At 35.5% G+C, this 18,398-nt stretch overlaps 1 protein-coding gene across 2 annotated transcripts in view; it reads right to left on the reverse strand.

The window, feature by feature from the left end:
- The window catches only part of COL4A5 (collagen type IV alpha 5 chain), a gene marked incomplete at its 3' end in the record, with an annotated part of 361,897 nt that overhangs the window by 196,613 nt on the left and 146,886 nt on the right, over window positions 1-18,398 (reverse strand). For both annotated transcript variants that reach the window (XM_081043685.1, XM_081043684.1), the window contains exons 5-9: window positions 6,769-6,813; window positions 6,622-6,684; window positions 4,319-4,372; window positions 3,927-3,953; window positions 1,857-1,937 (exon numbers count right to left, since the gene is read on the reverse strand). In XM_081043685.1, the coding sequence (XP_080899811.1) occupies window positions 1,857-1,937; window positions 3,927-3,953; window positions 4,319-4,372; window positions 6,622-6,684; window positions 6,769-6,813 (270 nt within the window). The remainder of the gene's footprint in view (window positions 1-1,856; window positions 1,938-3,926; window positions 3,954-4,318; window positions 4,373-6,621; window positions 6,685-6,768; window positions 6,814-18,398) is intronic.

Below are 18,398 nucleotides of genomic sequence, written 5' to 3' on the forward strand. Positions count from 1 at the left end.
AAACAGGAACAGACTCATTGATACAGAGAACATTTCGATGGCTGCCAGCTGGTAGGGGTGTTGGGAGGATGGGTATTGAGGGGCTGGGTGAAAAAGGGGAAAGGACTGAGAAGTACAAACTGGTAGTTACAAAATAGTCATGGGGATGTAAAGTATAGCATAAGGAATTAGTTGATAATACTGTAATAACTATGTATGGTGTCAGATGGGTACTGGATTTATTGGGATGATCACTTCATAAGTTATATAAGGGTCTAATCACTATGTTGTACACCAGAAACTAATACAATATTGTACATCAACTGTAATTGAAAAATAAAACATTATTAAGAAAAAGAAGCAATAGAAAACTCAGGATGATAGTTACAACTATCTTGGGAGAAAGCAGGAGCCACAGGTTGATTCAAAATTACTTGTAATGCTCTAGAGATTACATGCTGTGTTGGATTCACAGGTTTTCATTTAGTAGTTATACTTCACAAAATATGTATGTTTTGCATGTATTCTGCTGTATTTTCAAATATTACATAATATAAAGTTATATAAGATAAAGGGCAAGATTGAGACAGTACTTAAAGAGCAAATGGATGGGTGATGTCAAGTACAAAATGAGAAGGTAGTTTCAAAAAGTCCCTGATGTTATACGAGGTCTGACAATTAAGTTCACAAACTCATCTGAGAAAACGTGCTACACACCTCACTGCTGAATATCACCACGGTCACCTTCGAAGTCCTCCCCTTGGGAAGCTATGCACTGATGCCAGCGCCTAGTCCACCCTTCAAAGCAATTTTGGAACTCTTTCTGGAATGGCCATCAGAGCTGTCGTCATATTACCCTTGATGTCCTGAATGTCATCAAAATGTCTTCCTTTCAACATTTCCTTTATCTTCGGGTAAAGACAGAAGTCATTGGCGGCCAGATCAGGTGAGTAGGGAGGCTTTTCCAACACAGTTATGTGTTTACTGGCTAAAAACTCCCTCACAGACAGTGCCGTGTGAGCTGGTGCATTGTCATGATGCAAGAGCCGTGAATTGTTGGTGAAAAGTTCAGGTTGTTTTCATCTAACTTTTTCATGCAGCCTTTCCAGCACTTCCAAATAGTAAACTTGGTTAACTGTTTGTCCAGTTGGTACAAATTTATAATGAATAATCCTTCTGATATCAAAAAAGGTTAGCAACATTGTTGCAAAAAGTTCATGAACTTAACTGTCAGACCTCTTAGTGTTGAAATTTAGAAAGTACTGAATTTTATTTTTGGCAAAGGGATCAATCTTCATGAAATATAAACCTCAAGAAATTAATTTCCTAATCTATAAATACACGGTAGTTATTGCTGTTTCTATGCATGCATGTTATCTGAAATCTAACATAACTTTTTTTTTAAGATTATAGTTGATGTTCACCATGTAGAAATTTGATTCCTTCAGCCTTCAAAACATGTTCATATATTAGGAATAATTGATAATGTTACAAATGACATCTTCTAATATCTGAAATGGGAGACCTAGAGTTTTCATTTTTAATCAGACCATTTATAATTATCCGGACTACTCCTACTATCCTACTGATCCACACAGCACAAGAATATAGAAGCCCATATCTGCTGCCAAACCCGCAAACTAATATTTCCATGGAAACTAGGTAGAAAAGCAGAAGAACACAGCAGTGCTTCTGAAAATTCTCCCTGGTGCAGACTGCTTTTACCTTAGGTACAAGGTACATGCAATGTCTGTCAAACTTCAGTTAATTTCTATAAGTAAAATACAGGCTATAAGTACTAAAGTCTGAGGAGAAAAAAGTGATGTTGCGATCTGATTAACTCAGCATAGCAAAGAGGAAAACCAGTGGATGCTTACTTGTATTCCAGGAGGACCTGGATATCCTGCATTACCCTTTGGTCCTGGCAGTGATGACATAATTATACTGCCTGGTTCTCCCTGAAAGAAACCATCAATGGAAGTTATAAGTAATAGTTATGAAACAAGAAAACTGGAAAGAGCACAAAAAATGATCTGAAAATTCAATTTGTCACATTAATGTCCTGGAAAATTAGGCAAACTCAATAATTAACATGAATAAATTTACCTTTTAAAGGGAAATGAGGAAGTGGCCAGAGCACACTGATGTATAGTTGATTTACTAAGAGCCTGTGGTACTTTCAGTTACTCATTCATTAAAAAATTTTATTAAATATTAATATTTTCCAAGAATTGTGTTAGACTCCAGGAACTCAATGGTGAAGAAGACAAACAAGGCCTCTGTTTTCATGGCCCTAACAATATACTGGGGAAATGCAGACCATAACATGTAAACAAATAAGATGACAAAATGCTCTGTTAAGGTCTGTAAAAAACCCAACATGGTACATGATAAAGAAATAGTGGAGGACTAAAAAGAAATGATAATTATGTGACGTGACAGAGGTGATAATTATTGTTATAATATGAATTATATTATAATATATAAAAGCAACGAATTAACATGTTGTATATCTTAAGTTCACACAATGTTATATGTCAAATATATTTCAATTAAAAATAAATAGTGGAGGAAATTAATATAGTATGAGTAGTCACAGAAGGGCAATCTGCGAAGGTAACATTCAGGCTGAGATCTAAAGGATAAAAAGGAGTCAGCTAGGTGAAGATGAGGAAAGAGTGTTAAGTAATGTAAACAGCATGTACAAAGGACCAAAAAAGGGAAGTGTGTGGCACATTCAAATAACTGAATGCAGCGTGGTGTGATCAGTGAGCCAAGGGAAAAGTGGTTTAAAAGATAAAGCTGGAAATGTAGGTAGGGTCCAGAACATGCAGGTCTTACAGATCATGGAAAAGAATGTGGACTCTACCTTAGATGCAGTGGGAAGCTTTTGAAGGTTTATAAGAAGGAAGATAAAATTATTGATTTACATATTTAAAAAATAAGTTTATTGGGGTGACAATTGTTAGTAAAGTTACATAGATTTCAGGTGTATTCACATTTTTAAAAGATCACTGTTGGCTGTTTTGTGGAGAATCAATCAGGCTGGAGGTAAGGGGGTATAGCAGAAAAAACGTGGGGGAGACTCATTAAGAGGCTATTAAAATAGTCCAGATGAGATATTATGGTTAGGGAGGTGGCAGTGGAAATGGAGACAAGTGGATGAATTTATTATAGGCAAAATTAACAGTATTTAGCGATAGAATGAAATGAGGAGGTCTGTGAAGGTGTAGAAAATGTCAACACTAACTCTCAAGTTTTTGGCTCATGTAATAGTGTACATAATATATACGGTGATACAAATTTTGAGGCAGGGATTCCAGAGGGAGGAACAGGTTTATTTTGGGGTCGGGGTTAACTTTCAATATACTAATTTGAATGTCTGGGAGATATTTGAGTGGAGATGTTAACGAGGCATCTAGGTGAGAAGAAAAGTCTGTTTTAGAGATATAAATGTAGGTATTCAGTAACTAAATAGTTATCAATACTATGAGCATTAATACTATTGCTAGGCATAGAAGAGAAGAAAGAGTCAGGACTGAGTCTTAATACCGGCTGGATAGAATAGAATGAAGTTGCATAGAAGACTGCAGAATGACCAGAGATGCAGAAGAAAAATCAGGGAAGGGTAGTGTCACAGAATACAGCGAAAAAGTATTTCTGGAGTGAGTAGGTGGTCAACTGTATCAAAATGTAATGAGAACTGAAAGTATCAGATAATAAATTAAAGTCTAATATACATATTTGAAAGTATATCAGCATGTAGGAGTTACTTAAAGCCACAGGAACAAAGGAAACTACTTAAGGAGAGCTTCTTAAGTGTGCACCTGCACAACTTCTAGAAGCATCCATTTTAAGACAGAAGTCAGAGACATTATCTGATTAAAGTTTCAGACTTTCCAAATATTTTTTTCAAAATGTTTACCTTCCCAGAATGAGATGCTTACCTTCATACCTGGAATCCCAGGAGGTCCCTATTATTAAAAATAAAAGATATTAATATGTATGGGAATACACACACACACACACACACACACACACACAAGTAAAAGGATGCAATGCTTTCCAAATATGGTCTAAATTGAATAGATTACTGTAGGGTTATTCTGAGTACAATGCATCTTAGGATACTTAGAGATGACATTTATATTATATAACATAGAATCCTCGTGTTTACACAGACAGCTATACTACCAACTTTTTTAAAAAAAAATCCTTTTCTAGTTTACTACTTTAAAATGTACTACTTTGTTCCACATGACATTAAGCTCACTTTCTACACTTCTGCTTCTTCTGTCAATTTCCTGTGTTCATTATAATCCCAAATTTTATAACTTACTGGAGGACCTTGTAAACCAGGAAAACCGGGACTGCCTGGAAATCCACGTTCTCCCTAGAAGGAATTAAAAATAAAGAGCATGGAGGAACAAGAAACAAAGCATAACTATACCAACAAACAATGACTTATTGAAAATATTTTTGTAAAAGCCGTTTTAAAACATGCTAGCATGCCAAAAATTCATTAGCCTTCACTTTCCAATTACTTCAATATCAACTATCCATATCAAGTCAACCTTTAAGATACTTTTATTCCTACTTATCAATCCCAATCAGAAATAAAGAAAAAAATCTTCTATAGTCATTTTCTTCTGACAAATCCATTTTGAGCCACTCATACCACAGATTACTGGCCATAATCACATTTAATAGTTAATGATTTGCCTCAATTTCCTGCCCATGTATTATACGGATTCTTATTTTAACTGCCCTATTGCATTTTTCTTTTACTGTAAACTATTTCAAATTATTTTTGTAAAGAGGAAAAGATGATAAGAAAGAATGGTATTAATATCCCCAAGAGGGCAATAATAGAAATAGTTTTAGCAATTGCAGGTCATTATGTTTTCGAGTCACCCAATTATTCTCACTCACTATTGTAAAGTACTAATATGGACATTTGGTTTAGAAAAGCAAAACTAAAATTGCTGTAGAATAACCCCAATGCAACCTCCTTTGAAATACCTATATGCCACAGTAATCTTAGAATCCTCCTTGTCAGAGGCTTAAAAGAGTAAAATTATTACAGCTGAGTTATCTCTCCACCAACTTTTACACATGGAAAAGGTAGCCTCAGAGAGAAAGGAAGTAGCCTTTACATCAAGTTTAGACGACAGAAAACAAAATAACCCATATATTCTGGCTCCATCTCTGGGATTCATTCTATTAGTTACATGTAAGAGATATAAGAAACCATTTACTCCGAAAGTATACATAATAAATCCATTTTTTTAAAATTTGTTGTTCACATAGTTAAATGCCTGAATCACAAGCTAATTATGAAATCTACTAAGGTGCTGCTTTACAAAAAGAAGAAAAAAATACCTTCAATCATATAGCATAGTGTACTCATTATAGATACATTTGGTTTACAAATTTAAAACTTTAACTAGTGGTCTGTCTGTTGCCCATGGCATGCTGGCGAAAAACAAATAACTGGAATAGGCACAAGAATGTAGCCCACTTTGACATGAAATTTGCCACGCAGACGAACTCCACATTGGTCCTATCCCTGTAAGGTTGACCCAGCTGAAATGAAGAATACAAGTAAGCCTCACAAGTTCAAAATAAAAAGATGATGATGATGATGATTGACAAGGGTCACACTGAACTGGAGAAATATTGGAGGTAAAAACAATTTTACTGCCTTCAAGTATGTACTACAATAATTGTCACAAAATATGGCCTCCAAAATGAAAACATTGTATTCAAGTTATTTAAAATGGCCTAACATAAATACATGCTTTAATATAAAATTCAACACATGACATTAGTTAGAAAGATCTAGGGTATTTTGTGAATAGTTTCACAGAATATTATGTGCAACATGAAAAATACCAAATATACAGAAAATGAGAACATATTACATTAAGCTATAGAAAAATGAAAATAGTGAGGGAATAAGAACAGAGGCTATAATATATAAGCTTTCAAAATAGCAAATTTTCCTCATTTTTTTCTTTTTATCACTTTATATTAAATGCAGACAGTTGATCAAAAACCACAAAACTGGGTCAGGAAAAAAATGTTTATCATGTTTAATGTTTTATTTTTCTTTTCAAATTGTTAAATTCATAATTTGCACTGATGAAGAAAAATCATGTTTCATACTAATAGTTTATAGTAAAAATTGATGTGTTGTATCACACACAGTTTTTTTGGGATTTTTCTTAATGAAGTTATTAAGATAAAAAATTAAAAATATTAAATATCTGAAAACTTAAATCAGAGTTTTAAAAAACTAAAGCTAATGAATGACATTTCCAAGTATTACTTTTAACAACTGATATAATATTTAAAACACATATATCCTAATTTCTTTTTAACTCTCATTCTACTCTACACTAAAGTCAGAAAAAAATTTGGTAATCTTCAACCCAACGTAATATCCCAGCTAATACACATACTTAAAGCATTACTGATGTTTCAATATATTGCAAACATTAACTCAGAACACACCATATGTATGTCCTAGACATGCAGCTACTATATCTCTTCTTCAACATTCTTCATATTAATTTATTTAGATCTTTAAATCTATTATTATCAAGTATATTGCCTAAGATTAAGTGGAAGAAATCTCACCTTGGTTCCATTGCATCCGGGGATACCTTGAGGTCCTGGGGCCCCATCATGGCCTGGCATTCCCTTTGAAAAGAGATACAGCATACATATAATATTTCTTAATTACTTTTTAAGGTGTTTTAAAATAAGAAGTCAAATCCTACTTACAGGAAGTCCTGGTGTCCCTGGGAATCCAGGAAGTCCTGGAGGACCCTATAAAAAGAAACAAATTCCTTGAACCAAGTAACAATTAGGAAAAATGAACTAATATCCTACCTAGAAGAATTATGAAAATTACATTAAGAATAGTAATGGACCAAATGTGTCTCACTGATTACTACCACTCGCTGTTCTTTTAAATATTACAGAAAATCTCCTATACATGTTAAAAGTCTCTTATAGAAGGAACTTCAATTTAATAGAGCATTTTCTTCATTGTACTTACTAAAAGCAGGAAAATTAATGGATGAAATGTCTTTCCTAAAAGATAAGGTGGAACTCCCAGGTTTGCGATGAATATTAAATTCAGCAGGGGATGGGTAAGTGGCAAATATATCTGCACCCGAGAACATCAATGTGATCATTCCCAAAATTCTTCAATCAAATTTCCTTCTCAGGATCAGCAAAAATACAAATTTGATAATATTTTCTGTAGGGGAGACTATGGGAAAAAGGTACTCTCATGGACTGACTGCTACTGGGATTCAAAAATCATGGAGAGAAATTTTGAAATGTCTAGCAAAATTACACATGTATTTACCCTTTGAAGTAACTCATTTTTAAGAATCTATCCAAAAATTACATTAGAAATTATAAAATAAAATATGAAATTCAAAGTTATTGATTGCAGCATTATTATACATATAGCTAAAGTATAGAAAACGACCATATAACAACAGTTTTAGCTAAAGATTAGAAACAATAGCAACATGCCTAAATAAATTATGGTACAGCTACATAATGTAAAACCATAGAGCGGCTAAAAAGAATGAGGAAAATCTCTGGACTTTGAAATATGTAGTGGTCTCCAGAATATAATGTTAAGTAAAAGAAACAGTGTGTAAGTAGTGTATATAACATGCTAACATTTTATAAGAGTAGTGACACTAAACAATGAAAAGATAAACAAAAAAATGATTACCTCTAGGGGGAAGGAAGAGACAGAATGGGGAGATAGCAAGGATGGATAGGAAACATCTCTGACTATACCTGTTCTTATATAACAATGTAAACATTTTCAATAATTAAAATATTAAAAAGCGGTAAAAAGGAAATCATTCAAAATAGAACACAAACTGGAACCAATGAACATAATGTATTTTAAGTTACTGACATAACCATACAGAGAAAAGAATTATTTCAAGTGCCTTTAAAAAGAGATATTTTTACTACAATTCCTTAATGAAATTAGTCAATTCGAAGGGGAAAAACAGCAAAGAAATAATTAATGGCATTTAAGAATTGCATTATCATTATTAAGTATCTAATTTTGTTAATTTATAAATTGCTATTTTGAATCTAATATAGGTATATTTATGACAAAGGGAATAATAAATCATATTAATGTCATTAGGCACCAAGATTTTCACCTTAGGGAGAGAAGTGGCAAGGGAAGAGAATTATTTTAAATTTCAGTTGGAAGTAATAAAATGTGAACTCATAATATTTTTTTATCCCAAAAATACGTATTTCTGAACTCTGTCCACTGAAAAGTCATCAAAACAATGACAAATCCCATAGCAATAAAAACACCTAACATTCAGACTGCGGTATCAAAATCACATTTTTCACGAAAAAGTACCTGGAATCAGACACAAGGCCAATTACAGACCTGGAGAGGAAAAGTACAAAATAAGCCTGAAGGGTCTTGTATCAGAAAGCAAGGAAGTTATCAAAGATCAATAGGGTTTCCTCAAAAAGACACAGGACAGGGACCAACTTCAAGGGACTCCCACAGACTAAACACAGGAAAAGTCGGGCTTCAAACAGAATAACCAGTACTATGATTGAAACACATAACTACCAATTGTTTATAATGATAAGAACTTGAAAAAACCTTCTTGATCATCATTCAAAGTTGCTGATATACCAACTAATTACCCTATTAGAACACTAAGTGATAAATTAGAATTCTAGCTAATAAATGAATGATTTACAGAATTTTTTAAAACGTTGTTTTTGCAAATCCAAATTAATAAAAAAATGGAGCTGGGCAATGATCATTAATGGATGCTAAACCATTAGGTTAAAATTGCTGGAGAAATTATTGATGGCAGAATCAGGTTCATATACCTGAGATAGCACTGATCAAACCTAGCCTTAAAAAGTGGGATAGACTTAAAGAAATGGAAATATGTGACTTAAATGAGAGAATTCAAGATTGCAGTTCTGAAAAAAGTCAACGAGATGCAAGAAAACACAGACAGGCAGTTTAATGAACTCAAAAACAAAATAAAAGACCAAAATGAACATTTTACGAAAGAGATTCAAATTAAAAAAAAAAAGAACCAAATAGAATTTCTAGAGATTAAGAACTCAAAAAAGAAATGGAGAATGAAATAGCTAGCCTAGGTAATAGAGTTCACCAAATAGAGGAAAGAATCAGTGACATTGAAGATAGATCTCTGGAAATGACACCGATGCGAGAAGACAGACTTGAAAGTTAAAAGAAATGAAAGAACTCTACAAGACGTTTGTGACTCCAACAGAAAGAGCAATATAAGAATAACAGGCATACCAGAAGAAGAAGAAGGGGAGAAGAGAACAGATTGTATTCAAAAAAATAAGTCTATGAGAACTTTCCAAATTTGTGGAAAGAACTGGATCCTAGAATCCAAGAAGCAAATACAACACTCAGTTACCTCAATCACAACTGCCTTCTCCAAGGGACACTGTATTGAAAGTGTCACAAATTAACTACAAAGATGGAATCCTCATGGCAGCCAGAGAAAAGAAGACGGTAACCTATAAAGGAAAGTCCAATAGACTATCATCAGATTTTTCAGCAAATACTCTACAAGCCAGGAGGGAGTGGAACCAAATATTCAAACTAATGAAAGAGAGAAATTATGAGCCAAGAATAATATATCCAGCAAAGATATCCTTTAGATATGAAGGAGGAATAAAGATCTTTCCAGACATACAGAAGCTGAGGTAATTTTATAACACACGCCTTGCACAACGAGAAATACTGAAGGAGGCTACTTGACCAGCATAAACAGGGATAATTTGTGACAACAAAAACCATAAAAGAGGGAAGAATAAAAGTCTGAACCAGCATAAAGGAATGGAGAAAGTAAGCATGCTAAAGAAAATGGAATACTCAAAATATGAAACTTTCTTTTACATAAACTTAATGCTAACCATTAAAAAAAAATCCAGAACTGAAATGTATAACATAATACAAGAAGAAAAAGAGGGAAAAGTAAAAAAATACCACCATAATGAAATAACAGACAGTAACAAAAAAGCAAAGAAATAACTGAGACACAGTCCTACCAGAAAGCCAAAGAAAGAATGATAGAAAATCCTCATATGTCAGTAATCACCCTAAATGTAAATAGACTGAAGTCACTGATAAAAAGGCACAGAGTAGTAGATTAAATAAAAAAAAAAAAAAAAAAAACTAAGCCCAAGCATATGCTGCCTCCAAGAGACACATCTTAGCTACAAGGACAAATGTAGCCTCAAAGTGAAAGGGTGGAAATTGACACTCAAAGCTAATGGCATACAGACAAAAGCTGGTGTAGCCTTACTGATATCATATGAAACAGACTCCAGGACAAAAACAGTAATAGACAAAGATGGACATTTCTTGATGATAAAGGGGACTATACAACAAGAAGATATAACAGTCATCAAATATTTCTCCCCCAATCAGGGAGCGCCAAAATATACCAAGCAACTACTAAAAGAAATAAAGGGAGAAATTGAGCAAAACACAATTACAGTAGGGGACTTAAATACATCATTGACAGCTACGGACAGATCATCCAAACAGAAAATGAATAAAGAAATGCCAGCCTTAAATGACACATTAGATAAAATGGACATAATTGACATTTATAGAGCACTTCATCCTAGAACATCAGACTATACATTTTTTTGTAGTGTACATAGAACACTCTCAAGGATAGACCATATATTGGGACATAAAATCAGCCTCAGCAAATTGAAGACGATTGAAATCATACGAAGCATATTCTCTGATCACAGGGCTTTGAAATTGGATATCAACTACAAAAAGAAAGCAGGGAAAAACAAAAACATGTGGAGATTAAGCAACATACTTTTAAAGAACATCTGGGTCAAAGAAGAAATAAGAGTAGAGATCAAAAGATACATGGAAGCAAATGACAAGGAAAATCCATCCTACCAAAATTTTGGGGATGCAGCAAAAGCAGTTTTAAGATGGAAATTTATATCATTACAGCCCTATCTCAAGAAAGATGAAAAATGACACATAAACAACCTCAAGCTACACCTTAAAGAACTAGTAAAAGAAGAACAAATGAAACCCAAAGTCAACAGAAGGAAGGAAATAATAAAAATCAGAGCAAAACTCAATGAAACAAGAACAGACAACAGAAAAAACTAATGCAACAAAGAGCTGCTTCTTTGAAGATTAATAAAATTGACAAACCCTGGGTTAGACTCATTACGATAAAAAGAGAAAAGACACAAACAAAATTAGAAATGAAAGAGAGAAAGTTATCACGGATGCCACAGAAACACAAAGGATCATGCAAGAATACTATGAATGACTATATGCCACCAAATTCAATAACCTAGAAGAAATGGACAAGTTCTCAGAAACATATAGCCTTCCTAGGCTGAATCACGAAGAACTGGGAAATCTAAACAGGCCGATCACCAGTAAGGAAACTGAATCAGTCATCCAAAATACTGAAAAGCACAAGTCCGGGACCAGATGGCTTCACTAGTGAAATCTATCAAACATTCCAACAGTAGGAACTAATACCTGTCCTACTCAAACTCTTCCAAAAAAATTGAAGAAGACACAATATTCCCTAACTCGTTTTATGAGGCCAACACTATCCTGATACCAAAACCTGGTAAGGATAAGACACAAAGAAAATTACAGACCAATATCTCTGATGAATACAAATGCAAAAATGTTAAAACAAAATTCTAGCCACTCGAATGTAACAATGCATTAAAAAGAATATTCATCACGACCAAGTGGGGTTCATCCCAGGGACACAAGGATGGTTCAACATATGCAAATCCATCAATGTGATACATCACATAAACAAAATAAATGACAAAAATCACATGATTACAACTATACACGAAGAAGAAACGTTTGACATGATACAACATCCATTTATGATTAAAACACTTAATAAAATGGGGATAGGAGGAAAATACCTGAACAAAATAAAGTTCATATATGAAAAACCCTCATCTAATATCATAATTAATGGTGAAAAACTGAAGCCCTTTGCTCTATGTTCAGGAACACGACAGGGTTGTCCCCTATCACCTCTGCTTTGCAACATAGTGTCGGAAGTCCTTGCCAGAGCAATCAGGCAAGAGAAAGAAATAAAAGGCAACCAAATTGGGAACTAAGAAGTTTAATTGTCACTCTTTGCAGATGACATGATGCTATATATATAGAAAACCCTAACAACTCCACCAAAATGCTATTATAAAACAATAAACGAATACAGTAATGTTGCCAGGTACAAAATCAATGTGCAAATGTCCACTGTATTCCTACATACTAACAATAAAATCTCAGAAAAAGAAATTAAAAAAACAATTCCTGGGTCGGCCCACTGGCTCAGATGGTTGGAGCTCCATGCTCCTAAAGCCGAAGTCTGCCTGTTCGATTCCCACATGGGCCAGTGGGCTCTCAACCACAAGGTTGCCGGTTCAACTCCTGGACTCCAGCAAAGGATGGTGCATTCTGCTCCCTGCAACTAAGACTGAACACGGCACGTTGAGCTGAGCTGCCTCTGAGCTCCCAGATGGCTCAGTTGGTTGGAGTGTGTCCTCTCAACCACAAGGTGTGGGTTCAAGTCCCGGAAAGGATGGTGGGCTGTGTCACATGCAACTAACAACGGTAACTGGACCTAGAGCTGAGCTGCGCCCTCCACAACTAAGATTGAAAGGACAACAACTTGACTTGGAAAAAGCCCTGGAAGTACACATTGCTCCCCAATACAGTGCTGCTTCCCTTTCTCAATTTAAATAAATAAATAAATAAACAAACAAATAAATTTAAAAAATTAAAAAACAATTCCTTTTGCACTCACAACAATAAGAATAAAACACCTAGGAATAAACTTAACAAAGGTAGTGAAAGACTTATAGGCTGAAAATTATAAGACATTTTTAAAAGGAATTGAAGAAGACACAAAGAAATGGACAGAAATTCTGTGTTCATGGATTGGAAGAATCAACATAGTTAAAATGGCCATATTACCCAAAGCAATATACAGATTTAATGCAATCCCCATCAAAATCCCAATGACATTTTTTAAAGAAACAGAACAAAAAACTGTCAGATTTGTATGGAACCACAAAAGAGCCTGAATAGCCAAAGCAATCCTAAGAAAAAAGAACAATGCTGGAGGTATCATACTACTTTGTACTTCAACTTGTACTACAGGCCAACAATAATCAAAACAGTATGGTATTGGTAGAAAAAAAAGACACACAGACCTATAGAATCGAACTGAGAACCTAAAAATAATCCCACATAAATATGGACAAATAATTTTTGACAAAGAAGCCAAAAACAAAAAAATGGAGAAAAGATAGCCTCTAGAATCAATGGTGCTGGCAGAATGGAAAGCCACATGCAAAAGAATGAAACTAGACCACTATCTGTCACCAGTTACCAAAATTAATTAAAAATGGATCAAAGACCTAAACATAAAACCTGAAACAATAAACTGCATAGAAGAAAACGTAGGCACTAAACTTATGGACCTTGAGTTCAAAGAGCATTTTATGAATTTGACTCCAAAGGCAAGGGAAGTGAAAGCTGAAATACATGAATGGGACTATACCAAACTAAAAAGCTTCCGAACAGGAAAAGTAATCATTCACAAAATAAAGAGGCATCCAACCGAATGTGAGAAGATGTTTGCAAACAACGTTTCCGATACTAGGCTAGTATCCAAAATATATAAGGAACTCATACAACTCAGCAACAAAAAAACAAACAATCCAATTAAAAAAGGGGCAGGGGACCTGAAGAGACATTTCTGCAAAGAGGACATACAAATGGCCAATAGACATATGAAAAAATGCTCAACATCACTAATCATCAGAGAAATGCAAACAAAAACATAATGAGATTATCACCTCACACCAGTTAGAATGGCTATCATCAATAAGACAAATAATAACAAGTATTGGAGAGACTGTGGAGAAAAAGGAACCCTAATACACTGTTGGTGGGAATGAAGATTGGTGCAGCCTCTATGGAAGGCAGTGTGGAGGTTCCTCAAAAATTACAAATAGGAGTGATGTCACAGGAATGGCGACAGCTGGGAGCACTTTTTGAGTTCTCCTCCGGATCTTATCACAAACAGGACGTATAACCCATCAAAGGACTCTCTGCTCATCACGCAGAACATCTAAGACACTCGTGGAAGGATTACTTGAAGGTGTGCAAATTGGGCGAGCAGGGGAAGAGGAAAAGGAGCGGAGTGGAGACGCGGCCCTCATCTGTGGCGGAACAGAGAACACAAAGCCAGTAGGAAGAGTGTGACACTGCTGGGCTGGAAGAGAGAAGACCCCTCCATCCCCAGCCCCCACCCTTTTTGGCCTGCCTAAGGCGGGGCAAGTACAATTGTGGAGGCACTCCCAGGTATCAGCAGTAAGCAGCAGACGTAGCTCCCGGCTTTCAGCAACTCAGAAATCTCCCGCCCGCCACACACACGCGCCACACACACACACACACACACACACACACACACACACACACACACACACACACCACACGGAAGAAGTGCCCTAAGACTCAGGAGAACTGGACACAGGGCTGGTGGTACTACTCTCCGTGCACATATGTGCAGGCGAGGCCAGAAACTGCACTGACTGTGTAAAAACGACCATCCAGACCCCTCAGCCCCACACATCTACATCTACAGTCCCAACGTCACTCTGGACACCAGGTGACTGGCTGCCTGCAAAATAGGCAGGTGACTCTTCGGTACAACAGAGGACAACCTGGAGATTACTTGGTGGGCTTAAACCAAGACTGGAGCTGCATTTTTGTTTTGCTTTGTTTTGTTTTGTCTTTATATCTTTGATATCTTTGCATATGTTGAGTGAGGGTTGTTGGTTGTTTTTACATGTGAATGTATTTGATTTTTTCTTTGTTGTTGTTGTTGTTGTGCTTGGTGATTTGCTTTGTTCTGAAATTGCCCTACCAGGGCCCAGCTTAAGAGGCACAAAGTTAAACATATCCAGAGGCCAACTCCAGACCAAACCAGAGTACTACCGGGTTTGACCTACAAGTCACACACCCAGAGGGAATTCTCTACAGGCGCAAGAGCCCATAGAGGCCAAACAACATTTAAGCGGTCAACCCTCACACAGCAGAACACCCTGCAGTGGGCAGAGCCAAGTCTCACAACTAGTCAGCTTAGGAGTTAACCCCACATACTCACAAGCAAAAAGCAATTAAAGATCTTCTTTACCAGGACAATATACATAACACAAGAGACACCTTTGGAACACACGAAGAGGAGAAGAACGAAGTAGTGCAAGTCAAATATAAAGGACACATACTATATAAGATAATCCAACAAGAACTAAGAACTCTAGGGGATCTACCGAATACATCAAAGCAAACACAGAAAGTCAGCCAGAATGAGGAAACAAAGAGACACGTCCCAAATAAAAGAACAGAAGAAACCCCCAGAAGCGGAACCAAATGAAACAGACCTATCAAAGACAGAGTTCAGAACACTGATGATAAGAATGTTTAAGGAGCTTAGAGACAACATACAGAAGGATGGAGAAATCATAACGAACAACCAGTTAGAACTAAAGAACACAATTACCGAAATAAAGAACTCACTTGAAGGAATTAACAGCAGGTTAGATGAAGCAGAGGATCGAATCAGCGACTTAGAAGACAAGTTAGCAGAGATCACCCAAACAGATACCTGACATCAAATTATACTACAAGCCTACAGTAATCAAAACAGCATGGTACTGGCATAAAAACAGACTCATAGATCAACGGAATAGAGTAGAGAGTCCAGAAATAAATCCATGGTATATGGCCATTTAATCTACGACAATGGAAGTAAGAATGTACTATGGGGTAAAGACAGTCTATTCAATAAATGGTGTTGGGAACCTGGACAGACACATGCAAAAAAATGAAGCTGGACCACCTCCTTACACCATATACAAAAATAAATTCAAAATGGCTTAAAGACTTAAATGTAAGATCTGAAACCATAAAATTCCTAGAAGAAAATATAGAAGAAACTTCACAGACATTACCCGGAGTAAGATTTTTACTGATATATCCCCTTGCGCGAGGGAAGTAAGAGAAAAAAATAAACATGTGGGATTACATCAAACTAAAAAGTTTTTTCACAGCAAAGGAAACCATCAATAAAACAAAAAGGGATCCTACTGAATGGGAAAAGATATTTGCCAATGATATCTGATAAGGGGTTAATATCACAAATCTATAAAAAACTCACTCAACTCAACTTCTAAAAAACAAACAACCCAATTAAAAAATGGGCAGATTACATGAAGACACATTTTTCTCAAAAGGACATACAGATGACAAACAGACATATGAAGAAATGCTCAGCCTCACTAACCATCAGAGAAAAGCAAATAAAACCCACAATGAGATACCACCTCACCCCAGTCAAAATGGCTATCATCAATAAATCAACAAACAACAAATGCTGGCGCGAATGTGGAAAAAAGGAAACGCTAGTGCACTGTTGGTGGGATTGCAGATTGGTGCAGCCACTATGGAAAACAGTATGGAGGTATCTCAAAAATCTGGAAATGGAACTACCTTATGATCCAGTAATTCCACACCTGGTATCTACCCGGAGAAATTCAAAACTCCAATTTAAAAATCTTTATGCACTCCTATGTTTATTGCAGCACTATACAAAATAGTCAAGACATGGAAACAACTGAAATGCCCATCAGTAGATGACTGGATTAAGAAGCTGTGGTACATTTATACAATGGAGTATTACGCAGCCATAAAGAAGAAAGAAATCTTACCGTTTGCAACAACATGGATGGATTTAGAGAACATTATGTTAAGTGAAATAAGTCAGAGAAAGATAAATACCATATGATCTCACTTATATGCGGAATCTAAAGAAAAGAATAAGTGAATGAACTAATCAGAAACAGTTTTGGAGACAGAGGAAAAACTGAGGGTTGCTAGATGGGCGGGGGGTTGGGGATAAGGGGGAAGGTGAGAGGATTAGAGAACAGTCGGTGACCACAAGATGGCCACGGGGTTTTGAAGGTTAATTTGGGGAACGTGATCAATAATGTTGTGAGGATTTTCTGGGGTATCCGATGGACACGTGTCACATTTAGGAGACCACCTCAGGGATGGTGTAGATGCCTGATCGCTGCACTGTACATCTGAAGCTGAACAATGATGAATGCCAACTATAATTTTATATATATATATTATATATATATATATACACACACATATATATGTATATATATATACACACACACACATATATATATGTATATATATATACATATATATATATATATGTATGTATGTATATACTTGCAGGAAGCAGAGTGCAGCATTAGGAGTGGAGATGGTGGAAATGCAATGGCTCGGTGCCATGTCGGGGGGATGGTGGATGGGGGGAAGGGGGTCCACACAGTGTGAGGGATATAAATGATAGATGTCTAGGTATTACTTTGTTTTGTGCACCTGAAACTAATAAAAAAAAATACGAATAAAATTACCATATGACTCAGCAATGTCTCTCCTGGGTATCTACCCAAAGAATCTGAAAACATTTATCCATACAGACGTATGTGCTCCTATGTTCATTGCAGCTTTATTTATGGTGACCAAGACATGGAAATAACCAAAATGTCCTTTGATAGATGAATGGATAAAGAAGTTGTGGTATATATACAGAATGGAATACCATTTGGCCATAAGAAAAGATGAAATAATACCATTTGCGACAACATGGATAAATTTTGAGATTATAATGCTAAACGAAGTAAGTCAGACAAAAAAAAGTAGAGAACCATATGATTTCACTGACATATGGTATATAAAACTGAAAACAACAAATGAACAAGATAAACAAATGAAGAAACAAAAACTCATAGATACAGACAGTAGTTTAGTGGTAGATGAGGGTAAAGGGGATCAAATATATGGCGATAGAAAGAGAACTTACTCTGAGTGGTGAACATACAAAGTGAAACATAGATGATGTTTTACAGAATCATACACCTGAAATCTATGTAACTTTACTAACAACTGTCACCCCAGTATACTTTAATTTAAAGAAAAATGTGGAGCAGACAGATATTTGGTCCCTAAGTTGTAACTCAGTAGTAAGTGCACAGCACTACATATATTCTTTTCCGATTTTCTTTAATCTTTTTGCAGTATGTTTACATACAGTAAAATGCACAAATTTTAAGTGTACAGCTCTTTATTTATCCCAAAAGAGTTCTCTAGTGTCTTTTGCAAGGCAACCGCTAATTTGCAGGAAATAAAAAGGAACACAGGAACAATTTAAATGACATTGTAAGTAAACAATCAG

Source organism: Rhinolophus hipposideros, assembly GCF_964194185.1.
Source record: "Rhinolophus hipposideros genome assembly, chromosome: X".
Lineage (NCBI taxonomy): Eukaryota > Metazoa > Chordata > Mammalia > Chiroptera > Rhinolophidae > Rhinolophus > Rhinolophus hipposideros.